Raw genomic sequence first — 20899 nt, forward strand, 5'->3', positions numbered from 1 at the left:
GATAGAGACGCTGCCTGTCTGGTGGGGAGTGCACTGGGGTGGGGAGCTTTTAGAGGTTTTAAAAAATTCCACATCTCTCTTTACACTCAACACCCAATATATATATCTCACACAGAGTCACAAATGTATTGTTTTATGCCACTTATCACACATGGATTCATAAAAACCATTAAAGTGCAAAGAAGTCATATAGTGTCCAGGTTTATCACATTTTGGGGTAAGTCAGTTTCCAAGCCTGGTTTGGATAATACTAGCTATCTAAACTGAAGAGACAATTGGATTGCAGTGATCAGGAATGTACTGTTTATTGTTTAAAATATCGCCCAGTGTGCTCTACGAACAACAAACGATGCACGCTCCGCATGTGCATGCAGCTCAGTTTGACATAAATGCTCAGCGGGGGACCTGTGATGTCACTGAATGATATCGTTCAGTGTGTCTTCACTATATTGTTTGTCCAGTAGCACTGCCAATATCATTACCTTGGGTTGCTCAGTGGTACGCACCTTTACTGACGGTCAACCACCTCTATCTTGTGCTTTACTGTAAATGTTCTAATTTCTGCTCATTTTCAGTAACTTTCACAGTAAAAATGACCAGCAAAACATAATAAATAAAAAAGAATTTAGTCATAGTATATAGTTAGATCTTTAACCTGTATCCATGCTTTCCTTTGAATCTTGCCAGGAGCAGTACGATTCCTCCTCCCGGGAAGTACAGAGAATCCATCATCTACAAATAAATAGTATTTTTACTGTAACACATCATTAACTTAGAGAATAGTGTTAAATAGTTTTAACAATGGACACACAAGACACAAAGCTAAGCGCAGAATGTATTTCTAGGTGATGTGTCACCACAATGTTCTGCTGCACATGTCTCCGAGAATTTTGTATTTCAGCATTAATTTCCCTTTTACCCACATGGGGTGCAAAAAAAAATACTTGACAGTTGTGGCAGCGAGGTGGCGGCATACCACCTGTCCTGACAGCATTTTGACTACAGTTACGGACATCAATGAGAAATAAAATTCCCACTAGCCTCTGAGGAATTATTACCACAGCCCTTTATCATTGTGTCAGTGTCAGACACCAACAGTGATTTTCATTATAGATTCAGTGCTTTTTGAACACATAAATACTGCATGTGCTAGGATTCAATGTCTTTTTTTTTGCTTTTTTTTATAGCGTGGGATAAACATCCCCCATACAAATATGTAGACTGTGGAGAAAAATCTTTAAATCACCCCAATGTACTTGGCCCTCCCACGTAACTTGTCACTTATTGGTTTAGCTGGTAAGAGCATAGAATAACCATCTTTATTCACTAATAATAAATCAGACTTTCCCATTATGCATAAATGGAAGGAAAAATTATAACACACATATAGGGGGGTAACTTAATTATTTTATGTGCGCCCCACAGAGCAGTTCAATATTTGCTCCAATTAAGTGTGAGTGTCACAGCTTTCCACATTTCGCAGTTTCCTGAGGTGGTGAGCAGAAATGTGCATAAAGCAGGGGCCTCTTACGAGAGGAGGAGGCCCGTATGCAGTCTCCTCTGGCTGGCCTCCCTCCTCTCTGACGGGAGCAGCGCCAGGAGCAGTAGGGTCTGAGCACTAGATTGTTAAGACCTTACTGCACATGCACAGATAGTCAGAAAAATGGCTGCCACGCCATTGTTACGGCAATTTTGGCACTGCTCCTGCTGTCGCCACTGGAATTCGGAGGGTAAGTGTTACAAAATGGGGTGCAATGTGCAGGGTGTGGGCCCCCCAGTACCCAGGGACTCGTGTGTACCATGCAAACTGCACCCATTATGGATACACCACCGACCATTATATGTACCTATTATAGATATAGCACAAAGGGCCTTATTCTGGTTCACTCTCAGAGGCAAATTCCTTTTCAAATGGACAAAACCATGTGCAGTGCAGATGGGGCAAATGTAATTTGTGGAGAGAGAATTAGATTTGGGTGGGGTTTTACTTCAAAGTGAGATCTATACTGCAGTGCAAAATTAAACCAGTCAGTATTTTCCCTGCACAGAAACAAAACAAGTCACCCAAATCTAATTCAATCTGCACATGTTACATCTGCCCCACCTGCAGTTCATATGGTTTTGTCCATTTGAGAAGGAATTTGCCTCTGAGAGTGAACCAGAATAAGGCCCAAATTCTGTGTTTTAGGCACAAAATAACTGAAGTACCCCCATAGAGTGACACATAATCTAGTGCTGTTAAAAGCTAAACTCACCTTTCAGTTTTGGGGTTTTCGAACCAACTCTCGCTAAATCATGTGTGCTCTGCTGTTTTTTCAGATCGGCATTTGCTCCATTTATGTATATAGAAAATCCTTGTTCCAGATGTTGCAACTTGACTTGTGAAGGATCCTTTACTTTGAAGCTATTCAATGCCCTAAAGAAAGCAACACATTTATGCATTATGATTTTTACTTTAAATTAAAATGGATTTATTTATTATTTATTTATAGTTTCTTATATAGCACAGCATATTCCGTTGCGCTTTACAATTGGAAACAACAGTGATTAAACAAACTGGGTAGATACAAACCAACATGGAGGTAGGAGGGCCCTGCTCACAAACTTACAAATCTATAGGGATAATAGGAGGGATACATAAGGATAGAATTCCATAGCATGGCAGAGTAATAGTTTTGTATGTAAGTAGAAGTAGTTGGGTGCCGGACGACTCCCCGACAGTCGGGATTCCGACAGTCATTCCCCCGACTGCTCCATCTTGGAAAGCCACGACCCCCATAGAGGGAGAATAAAATAGGTGGCGAGCGCAGCGAGCCACTGTGCCCGCAGCACTGCGAGCCTGCAGGGGGCTTCGTTGCGCTCCCCCCACTGTGCAGTCGGGATTCCGACGTCAGGCTAATGACTGTTATACCACACCCAAAGTATTTTATATTGAATGCGGTGATATACAGGCAACCAATGGAGGGACTGGCAGAGCGGATCAGCAGACGATGAACGTCTAGCCAGGAAGATCAGCTTCGCAGCTGCATTCAAAATGGATTGTAGCGGTGAGAGTCTTTTCTTAGGAAGACCGGTAAGGAGCTATTGCAATAGTCAATGCGTGATATAGGCAGTGATCGCGAAAACCCCCCAAAATTATGGGTCCCTGGGACCCCTCACTTACAAAAATCGGGGTCCTACTTGACCTTTTCTGGGTCCACACAGAATAAAGCCTCCTCTCCCCTTCCCCAGCATGGCACATAAAGCAGGATACACATATACTAGAAAAAGGCATGTTGGAATAGGGAAACCTGTGCTGCACCAATCAGGATTCTGCCCCCGTCCATTGTTTCTAGAACAAAGTAATGGCAGCAGGAACAGGAGGGATAGGGTGAGTGAAATCCCAGCAGAGTCTATAGGCGCCTCTCCTACAGGCAGCTCTGCCTGTTAAGAGTTAATTGGTGAGCTGCAGCCTCTCTGTCAGCCGTGCAGTGAGGGGAGGAGGGGACAAGTGGACCATTAGCAGCCAGCACTCAGAGCCTGGAGGAGGTGACAGTGACACACAAGAGAGCAGCACCGCGAGGTAGGAGAGGAGGAAGTCTGCAGTCCGAGTCCTGCTAGAAATAAATCCCCTTACATGACACAGCCAAGCAGCCTGCTAAATGGACCACGCACCCCTCTTACCTCTACTTCCTGCCTGGCTCTGCTCCATCCTCACTGTCACACCTCCCTGGTTCTGGCCCCCAATTCTGGTTTCAGTTCCTCATGCTCCGTCCTCACACCAGCCGCAGCTCTGTTCCCCTGCTGAGCAGCTGCTTCTGGTGTTGGCTCCAGCCGTCTGTTGTTGAGGCGCAGTGCAGGAGCTAGCTTACGCGGCTTCCATGCACTGCTGCTTATGACTCTGCAGTGACACTTTAATTTTCACGCCCAGCAGATGTGTGAAGCGGCAGTCACGCTGTGTCTTCACCACGGTCGCATCACAACTGAGGGGGAAACAGATCCCTCCTCCCTTGTCACACACATTAACATGCATGCCGAAATGGGCGGAGCGAGTCCCAGGGGACCCAGCCATCCATAAAAAATTAGTCCCTGGTGCCCAAAAGTGGGTAAAATACTCGCTATAGCGAGTATTTGTGAACCCTGATAGGGTGAGATTTAATAGGATGAGAGATTCAAAAAAAGTGAGAGATTTGGTGAGAAATTTCCAGTTTTTTTTAAAGCAGCAATCATTTACACTGCAAAACCAGTTTGATTTTGAAGTGTAAATGATTGCCGCTTTAAAAAAACTGGAGATTTCTCACCAAATCTTTCACTTTCTGAAACTCTCATCCTATTAAATCTCACCCATTATGAGTGCATGGATTAGAGTTTTTGTAGTGTCTTGTGTAAGGTACAGGTGAATTTTGGATATGTTTTTTAGATGAATGTAACATGATTTAGAGACAGATTGAATGTGAGGAATGAAGGACAGTTCAGAATCGAGGATGACCCCTAGGCAGCAAGCTGGTGGAGTAGGATTAATTGTTGTGACAGAAATATCAGGTTGGTGAATAATCTTGGCTGGATTTAAATATGTGCACAGGTATAGAGACTTGACATTATCTGGACTCATAAAGTTATGTCTAAACTACAGTTATGCCACAATATTGTTAATACACCCTGATCACATAAATCATTTTTCTGTCCTCTATTGCTCAAACACCAATTCAAACACAAAGCAATGTAAAAGACAAGAGCAGATAAGAATAACGTAATGTCAGCAATAGGCATGGAGTGGGTTAAACATCCCTGTTTGTGTGTCACCCTTGGGAAGCTTGTGACTCGGGGATCCAATAAGGTTGATGGGTCTGGCAGGGTTAGCTGGGTTATCAATAGCAGGAGGGGGAGGAGGCTTCCTCTTCTTCATGCAGAATTTTGGTGAGTGGACGTGTCCCAGGGTGCTCCCCTTACTGGCCTTCTCCACTCCAAAGTTTCTTTTTTACCCTTACTGGCCTTGCCTGCACTTTTAGGAAGTTGCATATATTACTAGTTAGCCCCCAGCCCAGCTCAGCGGTGATTTCCGGATCCCCTGTTACACTCTCTCCCTCCCCCCGCGCGGCCACAACGGTACGCCGGCTCGCTTTGTGGCTGATGGCGGCCATGACGGCGCCATCGATTCCGCCGATCTATTGCCCACTCACTGCTCCCCGGCCGTCATTCGCAGGGGGACGCGCTGATGGATCCCGGCGTCACGCCCATGGATCCGGCGCAGCCTTCGTCGCGGGTGGCTACTTTCCTGCTTGAGGGTTTCAGTGTGGGTTTTCGTTTACCAGTTCAAGGGGGGGGGGGGTTCCTTTTCGGAACCTGCAATCCTCCCTATAGTTTTGAGGGAAAAGGTGGACAAGGAGGTTCAGTTGGGGTGCATGGCTGGTCCTTTTCCCCACCCCCCATTGGCGAACCTAGTTGTCTGTGGGGGTTGTCCCTAAGAAGGCCCCAGGGAAGTTCCGCCTCATACAGCATCTCTCTTACCCAGCGGGGTTCTCCGTCAATGACGCTATTCCCGTGGAGCGTTGTTCGGTGACATATCAGTTATTCGACGACGCCCTGGCCATGGTATGGTCATTTGGACGGGGGGCACTCATGGCTAAGATTGATATTGAGTTGGCTTTCCGGTTGCTTCCACTGCACCCTGATGCATTCAGGTTCATGGGCTTCCGCATAGGAGAGGAGTATTTCATCGACAAGTGTTTGCTGATGGGGTGTTCGGTATCCTGTGCGTTTTTTGAGAAGTTCAGTACCTTTTTGCATTGGTGCGTGGAATATTCATCAGGTGGGAGCGGGCTCACTCACTACCTTGATGATTTTCTCTGCGTCGGACCAGCTGGTTCCGAGCGCTGCGCCACCCTCATGTTTAGCATCCGTTCGCTTTTCCGGCATTTTGGGGTTCCGATTGCCGAGGACAAGACTGAGGGCCCGGTCACTGTCTGGCGTTCCTGGGTATTCAAATTTACAAAGTGCAGGGATGCTGTAGCCTGCCGCGCGATAAGGTGCTTAAACTCTGTGAAGCGATTAACCTATGCATTGATAAGCGCAAAGTCCCTCTACGCCAGACCCAATCTGTATTAGGTCAGCTCAAATTCACGTGCAAGGTTATCCCCATGAAAGCTTGAGCAGGAAACTGCCGGGGTCGTCAGATCACACCACCTTGTTCGCTTGTCAGACGAGATTTGGCGTGATTTGGCGGTGTGGTCCTCCTTTTTGGAGGATTTCCACGGTGTGTGGATATGGCTGGCTCCAGTAGTTGCTAACACCGAGCTCATTGTCTTCACCGATGCTGCGGGAGCGGCAGCTTTTGGTTGCTTCCTGGCCAGCCACTGGTGTGGCCCAGTGATTGGGTTACGGCTGGCCTTACTAGGGATCTGTTGCTGTTAGAGCATTTCACCATCATGGTTTCCATGGAGATCTGGGGCTCATGCTTGGCTGACAGGAGCTTTCTGTTCTGGTGCGACAATTTTAGCGCAGTGCATGCGATCAATAACCAGAAGGCGAAGTCGCTCTTGGTTTTGCGGGTCTTTTGCGCAGCTTTCGCTCCAGTGTTTGCGTCATTATATTTTGTTTAGGGCTCAGCATGTTCCAGGTGTAGAGAACGAGATAGTTGATGCGCTCTCCCGCTTTCAGTGGCAGCGTTTCAGGGATCTTGCCCCTCAAGCAGACGCTGTGGGGGTGCCCTGCCCCTCTTATGTTTGGCAGGTGATCGGGACGGATTGGCGGGGCTAGCTGAATCCTCTTTAGCCGCTACTACCCTTTAGTATCGCCAGCATGAACGGAATGGTAGTCTTTTTCTGGAGGGGCTGTGCAGTCAGGTAGGCGGAGGCAGAAGCTTCTGTTGTCTTTTCTTTGGTGGCTATATAGCACAGGCAAATCCAGGACAGTGGTTGCGTGGTATTTGGTGGGCATATCCTATTTTGCTAGGCTTAAGGGCCGTCCTGATTTCACTAAGGATTTCCTGATAGCCAGGGCTATGAAGGGCTGGCCTCGTACGGTTCCTGTTCCCCAGGATTGTCGTAGGCCCATTGATGTCGCACTTCTTCCTGCGCTACTGGACGCGGTACGGCATTGTTCTGACTTTGCATTCGAGACACTGTTATTCCGCTTAGCCTTCTCCATGGCGTTTCACGTTGCCTATAGGGTATCTGAGCTGGTAGCCTCTTTCAAAACTCGCGGTGCTGCGGGGGTCAGACATTCGCTTAGACTGTAATGTGCTGTGGTTTAGGATCAGGCGGCCCAAGACCGACCAGTCAGCCAGGGGCAGGTGGGCCTCCATGGGCCCCGCTTTCCCGGAATCCATGTGCCCGGTGTCCTTGGCTACCCAGTATGTGCAGATGAGACCATCGTCAGATGGCTCCTGGCTTCTGCCTTATGATGGGTCGCCCGTGACAACTTACCAGTTCCGCTGGATGTTGGGCAAATGTTTGGGATTTCGGCACCCATTCCTTCTGCATTGGGGCCGCTACGGTAGACGGCGCTCTGTGAGCTATAGGAAATATATTAGGCCTCACCTCCTGCCCTGAAGGTTCCTGTGCTTGTGTGTGCTGTCTGGCTTGATTGATGGATCTTTGTTTTCCCTACCCTATGTCCATCCTACACAGGGATTAGATACGCTCTGCTGTTGGGCCAGCATCCGGAGTTTTCTCGCTTTTTGCCTCACCTGACGGGCTGAATCTGGCTATTCTAATTCGTCTATAGTCTCTAATTAAGAGTCCTTCGGGCCAAGTACACCTCTCATTTCTCATTCCCTTCCATTACCTTGCCCTCCCTTTGTTTATTTTCTTACCCATTGTGTCCTGGTATGGCCTCAATTGGCATTGGAGCATGTCTAATGGCACCTAATTGTGCCTCAATCAGTTCAGACAAATTTTCTTTTTGGCAGATCCTCCTAATATGTGCCTTCATTTACCAAATCCATACTAATCCCCTTTTTACATCTCTTTCCTTGTAGGTGTGGGAACCGATAGGCTCAAAGTGTGGATAGTTGGGCACTCCTTTGTTTATTGGGCGGCTAGCTTAGTCACTTCTGGGGAGGCACCTTCCTTCACTTGCTCCCGTTCGTTCGGTGGTTGGGTGTCCAGGGAATGTCTTGGAGTGTGCTGCGGGTGTTCCTAATGTGAACGTCCACAAGTATTGGTTGCCCGAAGTCCTGGTGCTTCACTTAGGTGGCAATGATCTTGGGAAGATGTCCCAGTTGGAGCTGCGGGCATTGATCTTGTGTGATCTTGCTGCCATTAAAGCAGCCTGGCCTTTCTGCACCCTGGTTTGGTCCTTTGTGGTTCCCCGGCTCTATCATTGATTGCTGGCAATTATTTCTCCCCGGGACTATCCAATAGCCCCAATAACCAAGCACATGCTTCAGCTAATCCCTGATAGGCGCCGGCTAGGAGATCTAATTGGATACCCAGCATAAAATATCAGGATAAACTCAAATTTTTCAATCATGATGCTTCATCCCAGCTAACTGGATACCCCCCATAGTTTTCACTGAGCAGCATTCTAGTATATCACTGCTTCAAATATTAAAATATGTGTAAATATAAATCACCTCTTCGTATGACCCCATTTTAAATTTGGACATGTTTCTTACCTGTTTTTTTGTTGGAGGTCTAGTAAATACTCATCGTGTTTCTCATCAAAATCAATCCGATTAACACAGTCATACTTTTAGAAAAGAACAAACAAAAAATTAATAGATCCTTAAGAAGTTCAAACATAAACAAGTGTTTATATTACATCATAATCATTTCTCAAATCTCTAAAAAGGGAGAATTCAATTGTTTACGGGCACCTGTAAGTGATGGGTGCCAAAAGGGGATACACAATTGTTTTGCCGAGTGCCGAGGGTGCCTATTATTTATCTAGTACTTGCACAAGGTAGACACACGTTAAAATTGCTAAACCCAGTAGACTACAAACAGAAGTAGTGGCCATCCATAAGACTAGTGCCCATTGACAAACAATTGAATACCATGCATAGCAACCATTACTTATCGGTGCACAAAACTATTTTATCTTTCCCTATCTAACCTTACTTTTTCTTTTAGCAAGGTGCTGATGTGAGTGCTTCACCAGACATTGTGGTTTATTTTAATGCCTTCAGACTACACATTTGAGAATGTAAAAGAACGCCATTTGGAACAATTGACCCTACAACCATAGAGGTGAAATCAAGGATGCAGAGCATTCCAACATGGTCAATGTTAATTAAGGACATGCCCACACAAATGTAGCTTATATTGACTTATAGTTTTGTGGATATACCCTCTAATGCAGGAGTACAATTTGCATCAGATATAGCAGCGGTTCTCAAACTGTGGGTCCTAACCCCAAAGTGGGTCCTGACCTTCTCAGCATGGGGTCGCGACTCCCTGTTACTGACAATCAGGCTGATGACTTTTCTAATCTCAGTCAGTGATTCAGGGAGCCTGAAAATCTGTTGAGTTGTCTGCTATTTTAGACTCCTCCCATTCCATGTCTATTGGATTTCTTTTCGATTTTGACTATAGTCAAAATCAAATTGAAAGCTAGTCACATTCGCACCGTGTATATTGGGCATAAGTCTGACCCTTGCACAACTCTCAAACGCTGACTTCCCGTCAGTCAAAGTGAGAGAGAATTGCAATTAGATCCTATGGCTATTTTTGTTACTATTTTAGCTCATGCATGCAATCCATACGCATGTGCAATCATTCGATATTCAAACAGATTGCAAATTCGGACTTCAGCAAGCAACACTGAATGAGGCCCTACATCACTACTTGCAGGCCAAACATATTTTCTCTTCATTCAATTTCCCATCCTGACCAGTGGCGTAACTATCAAGCCGCAGACCCCACGGTGGCTTGGGGGAGCCAGAGCCATGGTGTCTGTGGGAAGCGCAAAGTATGAACAGACGCTGCCGCATGGACAGAGAGAACCTGCAGCCATTGGAGGGCATGCTTTATCGCTGTCGGATGCACCTCCACCGTTACTGTCCCTACACCAGCCAGTGCGTGGTGATTAAGAACTTTCACCCATGCTGGCTAATGAGTGGCAGGTTATAGAGCTCAGGTGAGGATTGGGACCTGCCTGTACTGTCTAATGCAGGGGTGGGCAATAATTTTAGCTGGGGGCCGCTTAACACTTCCAGTAAATGTTCGAGGGGCGAGCTCAGGCAAAGTGGGTGTGGCCATGCAAAAGGGAGTGTGGTCACATAAATAGGAGTTGTTCTTAAGTGTAATGTACCACACCTTATACACATTATGCATCACAATAGTAGACCCCTTTATACTTGCCCCTTACACATTATGCCACACAAAATGAGCCAAAATTCATATGGAGGGAGTGAAAATTCACATTATGACACACGGAATAAACCAAAATGCACGTTATGCAACTGGGATTAAGCCAAAATTCATGTTATGCCTTCCAGATTGAGCCCAAATTTACATTACGTCACCCAGCTTGAGCCTACATTTATGTTATGTCACCCGGATTGAGCCCAAATTCCCGTTATGGGGAGTGGAGAGGCTGCACTGGGCAGAGTATACACCACAGTGTCAGATATAACCTGTTCTAGAGGTTTAGTCCCGCTGCACTCTCCAAAGGGAACCGGTTCGTTTTATCGAATGACATTAGGTCGAATGTCATTTGGTCGACCCCACTAGGTCGAATGTGTAAAAAGGTCGACATGGGTTTATGTCGAACTTCCGACTATGTCGACTGCCATTAGGTCGACTGGGGTTAGGTCGAATTGCTCTTTTTGGGGTTTTTTTGGCCGAAATGTCAACAGTGTCGACATGGACACTGTTGACATAGTGAATCGGACGCTTCGCTCGCCACAGCTTTAATAACCTCCTCCACGCCCTAGTGGATGGTAGGGCATGAACCACCGCCTGTCGGCACATGTCGGCACCAAAAAAACCCCAAAAAGAGCAATTCGACCTAACCCCAGTCGACCTAATGGCAGTCGACATAGTCGGAAGTTCGACATAAACCCATGTCGACCTTTTTACACATTCGACCTAGTGGGGTCGACCAAATGACATTCGACCTAATGTCATTCGATAAAACGACCGTATCCCCTCCAAAGGCACACCAGATCACCAGCAGCTGCATGCTTCTTTAGTCAGGACTTCAGGGCGGGCAAGACGACCAGAGAGAGAGAGCAAGCAAGATAAGGGCAGCCAAACCAATACACTGGGTCCACAACGACCAACGCATTGGCGTTTCTTTGATAAAGAAAGCCTAGATATATATATATATATATACATACATACATACATACACTAGCTGACCCGCCCGGCGTTGCCCGGAAAAACTTGGGGTTTTTTTATTCCAAAATTGCTAAAAAATGTCATCTTACAGTATGCTGTGCCAAAGACCTAAGATTGTAATTTGTTAAAGATTCCACCATAATGTTAGAATGTGTTTGCATTGATACTCAATGATGGCAATGAAATCAGGTGTGGTGTTGTTGTTTGAAACACAATGCTCCTGAGTTGATAACTTGTATGTGTTGATGAATTCCACATCCACTCCTGATATTTAGCAACTATGACATACCCTCCAACATCTGAGGTTCAGAAATCGGTACAAAATCACCTCCATTTCTATACTCAATGGTACAGTTTGAGTGGAGACCGGGGTGGACGTTACTTTCCGCGCCATAATTAATAAAAAATTCACTGCTCCCCGCCACTGCCGCTCCCCTCACCGATCCTGCCTGCAGCAGTCTCTGAGGTCTGGAGATCTGTAAAGCACATGCACCGGGTGTCTCTACCAAACAGTGGGGCAGCCCCTGAGTGTGGGAGCAGGTCCGCGGGCCTGGCCACATGACGTCATGATGCGACGCACGCTACCCGCACCACTGGGAATGGGTGCAATGAGTCAAATTCTTCCCTACACCCGCCGGGCCAATCCACCGATCCAGCCATTGCAATCATAAATGGGTGCATTGATAAGGTTTGGAGTGTAAGTAGTTGAAGAATAAGACTGAGATAAAGATTTGCCATGTTAATGTGTACAATTTACGCAATGAATCGTGAAAAAAAATATAAGTGTACATAGAAGTATAATCAAGAAATGAAAGTAGGATTAAAAAATAAGTTCTGATTCAATCTGATGAATTGTTTGGATGGGGGTGGGTTGCGAAACAAATCTATAGGTGGGGGGTATGGATATTGTGGGCATAATTGGTGTTTGGTACACATACAGGGGGTCCTCAATTGATGGGATTTTCACTACAGTGTCACGGTCACAGTGTCACCATAGTGGGATTCCCAATTGGGATCCAGGTGGTCTTTTAGGGACCCTTTACAATCCCGTAGGTCTCTTCTCCTTGAGCCTACGGTCTCCCTTAATGATAGTCAATCACTGAGGGAGACCGTAGGCTCCAGGAGCAGAGAAAATGATATTGTAAAGGGGTCCCTAAAAGACCACCTGAACCCCAATTGGAAATCCCCCTATGGTGACACTGTAGTGAAAATATCTCATCAACTGGGGACCCCCTGTAGGTGTACCAAACACCAATTATGCCCACAATTTCCATACCCCCCTCCACCTATAGATTTGTTTCGCAACCCAAATTTGTTTCCAAACAATTATCAGTTTGAATCAGAATTTATTTTTTAATCCTACTTTCATTTCTTGATTGTACTTCTATGTACACATATTTATTTCCCGATTTATTGAGTAAATTGTACACTATAATGTGCCAAATCTTCATCTCAGTCTTATTCTTCAACTTCTTTCACTCATAACATTCAAACAAATACATGCAGCGCTCATGCCGATCGACCAAACATTATCTGTGAACCAAATGAGTCTGGGAAACCCTTAGGGCAGAGCAGTGCCTAACATCCAACTGACTAACAGGGTGAGTGCAGTGTACCCTTTGTATCAATACTTTGTATTGATCAATGGGTGCATTGGCCAGGACAAAGATTTCTCAGTGCAACTGGCCGGGGAGTGCAGAGACGGATAAGGGAAAAAGATAAAATGGTACATTAGGTACAGTTATTTGCCGGTACAGACTGTTAAATAAACGGCAAATTCTTTTTTTTTTTATGTGTTTGTGTGTGTTGTACTGTTTTTGTGTGTGTGTGTGTTGTAGTGTATGTGGTTGTGTGTGTTGTGTTGTGTTGTATATATCTGTCCAATGCGTAAGTGTGTGAGGTGTGCTATGTATATACAGTATGTGTATGTGTGTGTTGTGCCTTTGTGTATCTGTGCAATGTTTAAAGCCCCGTACACATGGGGAGATATATTGCAGACAATATATTGCTCAGTTTCTCGCTTTCATCAGCGACCAGAGATCGCTGATGAAAAGGAACCTCTGCCGGGGGAGTCGCAGAGGTAATTAGCTGGTCGCAGGAGCTTGCGATTAGAATGGGGCTGAAAACGGGAATGTGCACCCCCCCACTCCCATCACTGGCAATATGGTCGCCAGCGACCATATTTCCAGCGATTTCAGCCTCTATCGCCCCGTGTGTACACAGCTTATGTGTGTGTTTTGTGTGTTGTACTGTTTTTTGTGTGGGTGTGTGTTGTGCTGTTACAGGTATGTTATGTGTGTGTTGTGTGATCTGCCCAATGTGTAAGTGTGTAAGGTGCGCTATGTATAAATGTGTGTGTGGGTGTGTGTAATGTGCTGTGTGAATCTGTTCAATGTTTGTTTGTGTGTTCTGTGTATTGTACTGTTTTTGGGTGCATGTTGTAGTGAATGTGGGTGTGTGTTGTACTGTGAGTGGTGTGTTATGTGTGTGTGTTGGGTTATGTGTACAGTATGTGCCGAATGTGAGGTGCGCTACATATATATGTGTGTGTAGTGTGCTGTGCGTGTCCTGGCAATGTTTAAGTGTGTGTGTTTGTTGTACTGTAGTGTATATGGGTTTGTGTTGTACTGCATGTGGTGTGTTATGTGTGTAGGTACGCTACGTATATATGTCTGTCTTGTGTGCTATGTGTGCATATGTGGTGTACTGTGTGTGTGTGTGTGTGTGTGTGTGTGTGTGTACAATGATGTGTGGTCTATGTATATCCTCAATTATTCCTAATTGTTTAAAGCCTTCACCATAATGTTAGAATGTGTCATTAATAATCAATGACAGCAATGAAATCAGGTGTTCCTTCGACAGCGGTTTCCCAGCTTGTCAATCTTTATCAATGAAGGCAAATTAAAACTTGGTGTTTTTTAAATTTCTAAGTGAAATTTCCCAAAAACGGCTTCGAGGTGCACACCACCGGGTATAGAGGTACCTTGTTGACAAATTCGGGGGCTCTGAGTGCCACGGTGTGTCCACAATGCAACGGACACGCACACACACTCTTCGACTTTTTTGAAAAAGGAGCACGTTGTCTCCAACGTTTCGGAGCATCCATCACTCAGGTCTTATGAGCTTATATCCAAATAGATTGCTCCCGTGCCCCCACTGTAAAAGCCCATAAAGCCCCACTAGGATACATGAAGATGAAGAAGTGGCACTCGGAGTCAGTTTGGCATAAGAAAACTGGTGGGACCAGATTTATTCCCTGGTCTACGATTTGGGGCCACACCACCCCGTCGTCAGGACAAAACAATAACACATATATACATACATTCCACTAACATATATATATATATATACACACATACATACACACACATACACACACATACGCACACACACAGTCATTGGGATATAGGTCAGTGCGGCGGGCCAGCCCTGAGCGTCTCACGGGACGCATCCGGCCCGCGGGCCGCCAGTTGCACTCCCCTGGTCTAATGGCAGCAGTGATATGGAGGCAGAGCGAGCTGCCGAAGGATGTCTAAAGAGGAAGTTCAAAGGAAAGCAGCGCTGTACCATTGGGGTCTTAATTAAGAGGAGGACTGGGCCAGCGACAGCATGAATTGCAAAGCCTATGTCTGAAATAAAGTGCTACAAACAGGTCTGTGACGTCTTTTCACTTCTCACATATACAGTATCTCTAGCACCCATCAATATTTATAGAGTGACACTCTAAACCTGCTCCTAGTGCATAACCCTAGCAACCCCCATGCACAGCCTGACCCTCCCCCTGATAAATTAACCTTAACGAAGCCCCACAGCTTAATTCATCCCTAGTGCATAACCCCAACTACCCACCCCACATCCTAACCTAAGTGGCATTACGTGTGTGGCATAATGTGTAAGGGGCATTACAGTGTGTCGTTAGTGCATAGTGAAAGTGTGTGGCATAGAGTGTAAGGGGCATTACGGTGTGTGGCGTATAGTGTAAGGGGTATAGTATAGGTGGCATTACGGTATGTGGCGTATAGTGTAAGGAGCATTATAGGGGGGGGGGGGGGGGGGCACCAGAAACTATTTTGGTTGAGGGGGGGGTGCAAAATGTATACTGTAGTTACACCACTGCTCCTGACGCCAGGCCAACATTGCTGTGTGACCATATCAAATATCACACCAAAAACCTTTGCAATCTGCTGGACTGTTATGCAATAGAGAACACTTATCCTTGTATATCAATGCTTAATCCCTATACAATGCAAGCTTGAAAATGCAAAAAAGCAACAAAATTGATACACTATATAAGAAACTGAAAAGTAAATAATAAATTATATGAAACTACCCCTTGTCAGCAATCATCACCACAAAATAACCTAATAAAAGTTTTACTTTTATTTTTTTCCCCCACAATCTTCAGCAGAAAACAAATGTACAGTACATGGAAATGTTCTTACAAGTGACATTTAACGGTAATGCTGCCACAAATATAAATGTCATAAATGTATTCCACTTTATTGTATGTCTCATGTTAAAAACTAAATAAAATACCTTAATTAATAATGGTAAACACAGGGAACAATATTTTGTATAATAAATTTTAACTCTGGAAAAAAATAGTTTCTCAGTAAATGCAATGTTTTGACTTATTATAAAATTCAATGTGATGGATGGCACATAAATATTGAATGCAGTGAAAGCAATCAGTTGACAGATTTGAGACACAATATCACTAGCAGACATATGATTCACAGGTGAACACAAGAGGAAATGGGGCTAGGTCTTTCATCTCATATATGAAAATGCTGCAGGAGCCACCATTTGTAAAGAAATGCCCAATGGCAGCTTCTCAGATTTGGCGCTTGGGTCCGAAGATGCAGCATTGATAACATCAGATCTTAGAGCAACACTATAAAACGACAACGGAAACAAGAGGGCCAGAAGATGCAGTCCAAAGAAACAGTTGTTCAGTGCAATCCAACCCCCCCCCCCCCCCCACCATGATCGCTTGATGAATAATAATAGCAAAAAGAACTGCACTGCAATCACTGTCTTAGGAACATTATTGTGGCAAAGATGAATGCATGGAATTCAAACCATTGAATGGTTCCAACCAAATTTAAACTGTCTCCGCATTTGAATCAGACTAAAAAAGTAAAAAGAGCAATCAAGATGAACAAATGTTTTTTTTTTTACCTCATTTACAGTCTTAGACTTCAAATGCTTTCTCTTCTCATCTCCTAAAGATTTGCCTGAAATCATACATGTGAATGTTAGTTGTTATATCTCTATAAAAATAATGTTTTTATTTAACATAAATCACTGTTTAACTGTAAGTAGTAAATTAACTAATAGTGCGTTCTCACTGCTAGGAAAATTCCCAGGTCTAGCATATCGAACCGGTAATTTGAACGGTTCAACCCGTGATCTCCAACCCTGCTTTTTAGCCAGAATGGAGACCCGGGTATGCAGACACGGGTTGACCTGTTCACACTGCAACCAATGTTAAAAGGCAAATTACCGGGTAGAACTGCTTCACAAGGAACTTTGCCTTAGCAGTGAGAAAGGGGTCCAGTGCTGCAGTCCCCGGCATTAAAATGCAGGGTAAAAGCTGTGTTGTTCATACTGGCAGTGTAAACACAGCATAAATGCAAAATTAACAATTTTGGTACAGTTGCAACGTTTTCCCTGTATTCCACCAAATTAAGGGGTGCCGGATGTCTCACCGACAGTCGGGATTCCGACAGTCATTACTTCGACGTCGGAATGACCCCCATAGAGGCAAGGGGCTTCATTGCGCTCCCCCCTGTGCAGTCAGGATTCCGACGTCACGCTAATGACATGCTAACCCAATTTAAGAAGCTCAAAACCAAAGCAAAATTGCAGAGAACATACACTTTAGTACAGAATTTGACATCACAATTTTTCCCCATCAAAGAGACATATTCAAGTGGTCTCAAGATTTTTGTGATACAAATTACCACAGACCTGATGACCGAAATGTCAATACTGTGGGTATATGCATCCCTGATTTAATTGAAAAAAAAAAATACAATCGTCATGCATTTTAATTTTTGGTTGAGACGTGCAGGAAATAAATTACAAAAGTAAGAAAAAGCACGTAACCTTTAAAAAAATCAAAGGAAACACTAGATAATATAAAACAATCTGTTCTTTAAAAAATGTGTTAGATAGCTAATTACTGCATTTAAAAAAAAAAAAAATTAAGATGGCTAATCAATCTTATTCACAAAAGACCAGTTGACCCTGGTGGTGGCGTGCAATACTGAAAAGGCTTTTGAAAGGGTGGTCTGGTCATTTATACTGCAAACTCTTATTAATGTGGGTATCAAGGGGGCTTTTTCATAAAAGGTGTAACTTCACTCTACTGCAACCCCTCAGCTTCTATCCTAGTCAACAGGCTTTCCTCAGACACCTTCCACACTTAGACATGTTGTTTTATTTGGGTCCCGCACAGGGTTCTCGGCTATTTTGATTTTCAATATATCAATTTTAGAGAGGAGTAAACAATTATGATAATTTAGGGGGAGATTCAATCGCCGTCGAGCATCTCTCGTGGGGGAGATGCTCGACGGGCCCTATTCAATGCTGTCTTCCCCGACAGCATTGAACAGGGTTTCCTGTCAGAACGAGCCCGACATTTCTAGCTGTCGGGCTCGTTCTGCCGGGAACAGCCGGGAAGTGACGAGCTGCCGGCTGCAGCTCGTCACTTCCCGGCCGCAACTCGCGGCCAAGCCCCCTTCTCGCCGCTCGGCGGCCGGGACATTGAATCCCGACTGCCGAGCTCCAGGCGAGCTCACCGAGAACGGGACAGGGGCACGGCTGTCGCGCTAGCTCGACAGCCGTGCCCCTGACATTGAATACCCCCCTAAGACTGAATCCAGATCCTGTATTAATTATTTATCAGAGAAATCACAATTCAATTGTGTATAGGCTGGAGGTGCTCCCCAAAATCAGAGGTAAGTATATTTTTAAACATGGAGAAAAAGAAGACTCATTGTGGGGGCACTCTTAAGAAATGTACATATATACCTGTATTTCAAGTGTAGAGAAAAATATGTTGAAAGAGGTGGTAGTAATTAAAACTTAACTTTTAATAATCACGTTTTAATATAAGCGGTATACATGTTTAAAAATATACCTTCCACATTTAAAAAGGTACACATCAGGGCCGCCCCTTTTCTCACTTTAATTTGCTTTAGAAATGGAGCCACTACCTGCAAGGATAAGATTCAATTGTAACATTTTGGGTATTCCTTTTGGTACACATGGATCACAGAATTGCTTTATATGCAATCTACAGTTCGCCTTCCCATTAACATAGCAGATTTGTCAAGCTGAAATATTTAGGAGTTTATCTTCCCAAATTATACATCTTTATGCAGCAAATTTCCTGAGACTACTCTCCAATAAGTCAGATCATGGAGTTTGGGTTAAGTTACTCCTTTCATGGATAGGAAGCATGGCTGCAGTAAAGATGAGTTGGCTCATCTAGTAAATTTGTGGCAGACATTCCCAATCAATATTCCAACTTGTATTCAGAAAAACTTTTAAATGGAGATCTCACACTTCATTTGGCAGGAGAAAAAACGAGGGCCATAGTCAAATGCCATCTACAGTGACAGGAGATCACGGGGCAATACTGTATACAACTGCTGATTGTGCTCATTAAGGCATACTTGCCTTAATGAGAATTTAGTTTTTTGAAAACTATTTTCAGGGAGATTATAGTTGGTAGTAGAATTTTGCACTGCACCCCATTGAGGAGGCATGTCATGCTCCACCCAAAGGGCGTGTCTAGTTCCATATATGTGTCACATCCACCATGGCGTTTGCCCAAGATCCCTGTACTGTGCCCAGTCCTGGACCCTCTAGGTGCACTAGAAACCATGGCGCTCACCTCTGCTATGTCTCTGGCTCCACTGGGGTACATGTGGCCGTGTTGTCATCGCGTGGTGACACTGGTGTATTGTGCTCCAGTTCCATGCAGGACATGAGTAGCATATCGCCATGTGTGTTTGTGCCTGGTCTGTGTCTGTGTAAAGGCCGGTGCTTGTGCAGCTGCATACAATCAGGGCTTCCCAGTCTCTCCTGCACGGCTCCGCCTCCCTCTCTGATTGCCTGACCAATCCCGGCACAGCTCACCTGGTAAGTACTGGCTGCTCAGGCTAGTCCAGCAGTCAGTACAATGATGTCGATCCTGTAGCATCATTGCTCCTACCTGGCTCTGTAGTACTCCCTACAATCCTGAGCTTCCGCTCTCACCTGGCTCTGTAGTTCCCACTACAATCCCGAGCTTCCCCTGGAGAAGATCCTGCTAGCCGTTTACTGCATCAAGTACCACCGGACTCTGCTTACCGCCTATGTGGACAGCGAGGTCAGATCCTCAAAGGGGTCCCACCTTGCTATACTCCCGACGGTCACTTCCAAAGGTTACCTCTGGCAGCAGCCACGACCATAAACTGCAAGGATTCCTCTTCTCCAGTTATCTTCATTTATTATCTTCCAATCCTCCAATCCGCAACCAATCATCCAATCTTCAAATCCTCATCCAATCATCCAATCTTCTAACCTACATCCAATCATCCAATCTTCCAACCTTTATCCAAATCCTCATCCAATCATCCAATCTTCTAACCTACATCCAATCATCCAATCTTCCAACCTTTATCCAATCATCCACATCATCCAATCTTCCAACCTTCATCCACATCATCCAATCTCCCAACCTTCATCCAATCTGCAATACAATCTTCATTCGTTCTTCAAGTCATCCAATCCACAATTCCTGCTGCAACCCTTAAGTACTACTCCGGTTTATATTCTATTCCACTCTTCAATTATATTGCAATATTCTTCAAGGACCAAGCCTTATCATCTATTATAATAACTTACTGGACAATTGACTTTATATTTGCATACTTGCCATATACCGTTTTTATCATCATTATCACTGTCTGCAATATCTTCATTAAATTCATTATATTTTATCCTCCATGTTTCACTCCCTTCTGTCGTGAATGCAACCACCATATGTTAAAGCACCCAGCCTCCGTTACTCTCCAGCTGGTGCTTCTAAGAGCGTGACAATATGGAGAGATTGTGAACGTGGCAACTAGAAGCGTGGGTGTGTACTGCTACATCAGAGAGGAATCTAGTAAAATGACATATCCAAATGTAGATGAGCCCCAAAGCAGTCAGTAAGAGCTACTATACTTGCTAAAGTGCTGGGAAATGGTGCTAATGATTCAATATAAATGTGTCGATCTCTCATTCCTTTTTTCCCCAAAAAAATGTAACAGTGTTATGTGGGTCAGGTGAAATGAGGGAGATTGCAAGACTAATGAGGGAGGGAGGGAGATTGCTGCTATTTCAGAGAGTCTCCTGCAGAATGCAGGAGGGTAGGTAACTATGCATTAAGGCCACCAGCAGTGTGGATATTCCCAGGTCAGCGCCACCCATATTATCTAGATGGGCTACAAAAGCAATTTAAACAAACACTAACAGCACATATTTCATTTAAAAATTGAAGCATTAAAAGGCATATAACTCAATAATACCAGTATACATATCAGTCTAAATGTGCCCTTACACGTTTCAATTATTGTATACAATATCGCATGTATGTG

General features: G+C 44.7%; 1 protein-coding gene across 1 annotated transcript in view; it reads right to left on the reverse strand.

Annotated features, from left to right (window-relative positions):
• Positions 1 to 20899, reverse strand: part of KATNIP (katanin interacting protein) — a 131326-nt gene that overhangs the window by 105721 nt on the left and 4706 nt on the right. The window contains exons 2-5 of the mRNA XM_083153410.1: positions 16446 to 16501; positions 8597 to 8670; positions 2256 to 2416; positions 656 to 732 (exon numbers count right to left, since the gene is read on the reverse strand). Coding sequence (XP_083009536.1) covers positions 656 to 732; positions 2256 to 2416; positions 8597 to 8670; positions 16446 to 16501 — 368 coding nt within the window. The remainder of the gene's footprint in view (positions 1 to 655; positions 733 to 2255; positions 2417 to 8596; positions 8671 to 16445; positions 16502 to 20899) is intronic.

Source organism: Crinia signifera, chromosome 7 (genome assembly GCF_055691185.1).
Source record: "Crinia signifera chromosome 7, ASM5569118v1, whole genome shotgun sequence".
Lineage (NCBI taxonomy): Eukaryota > Metazoa > Chordata > Amphibia > Anura > Myobatrachidae > Crinia > Crinia signifera.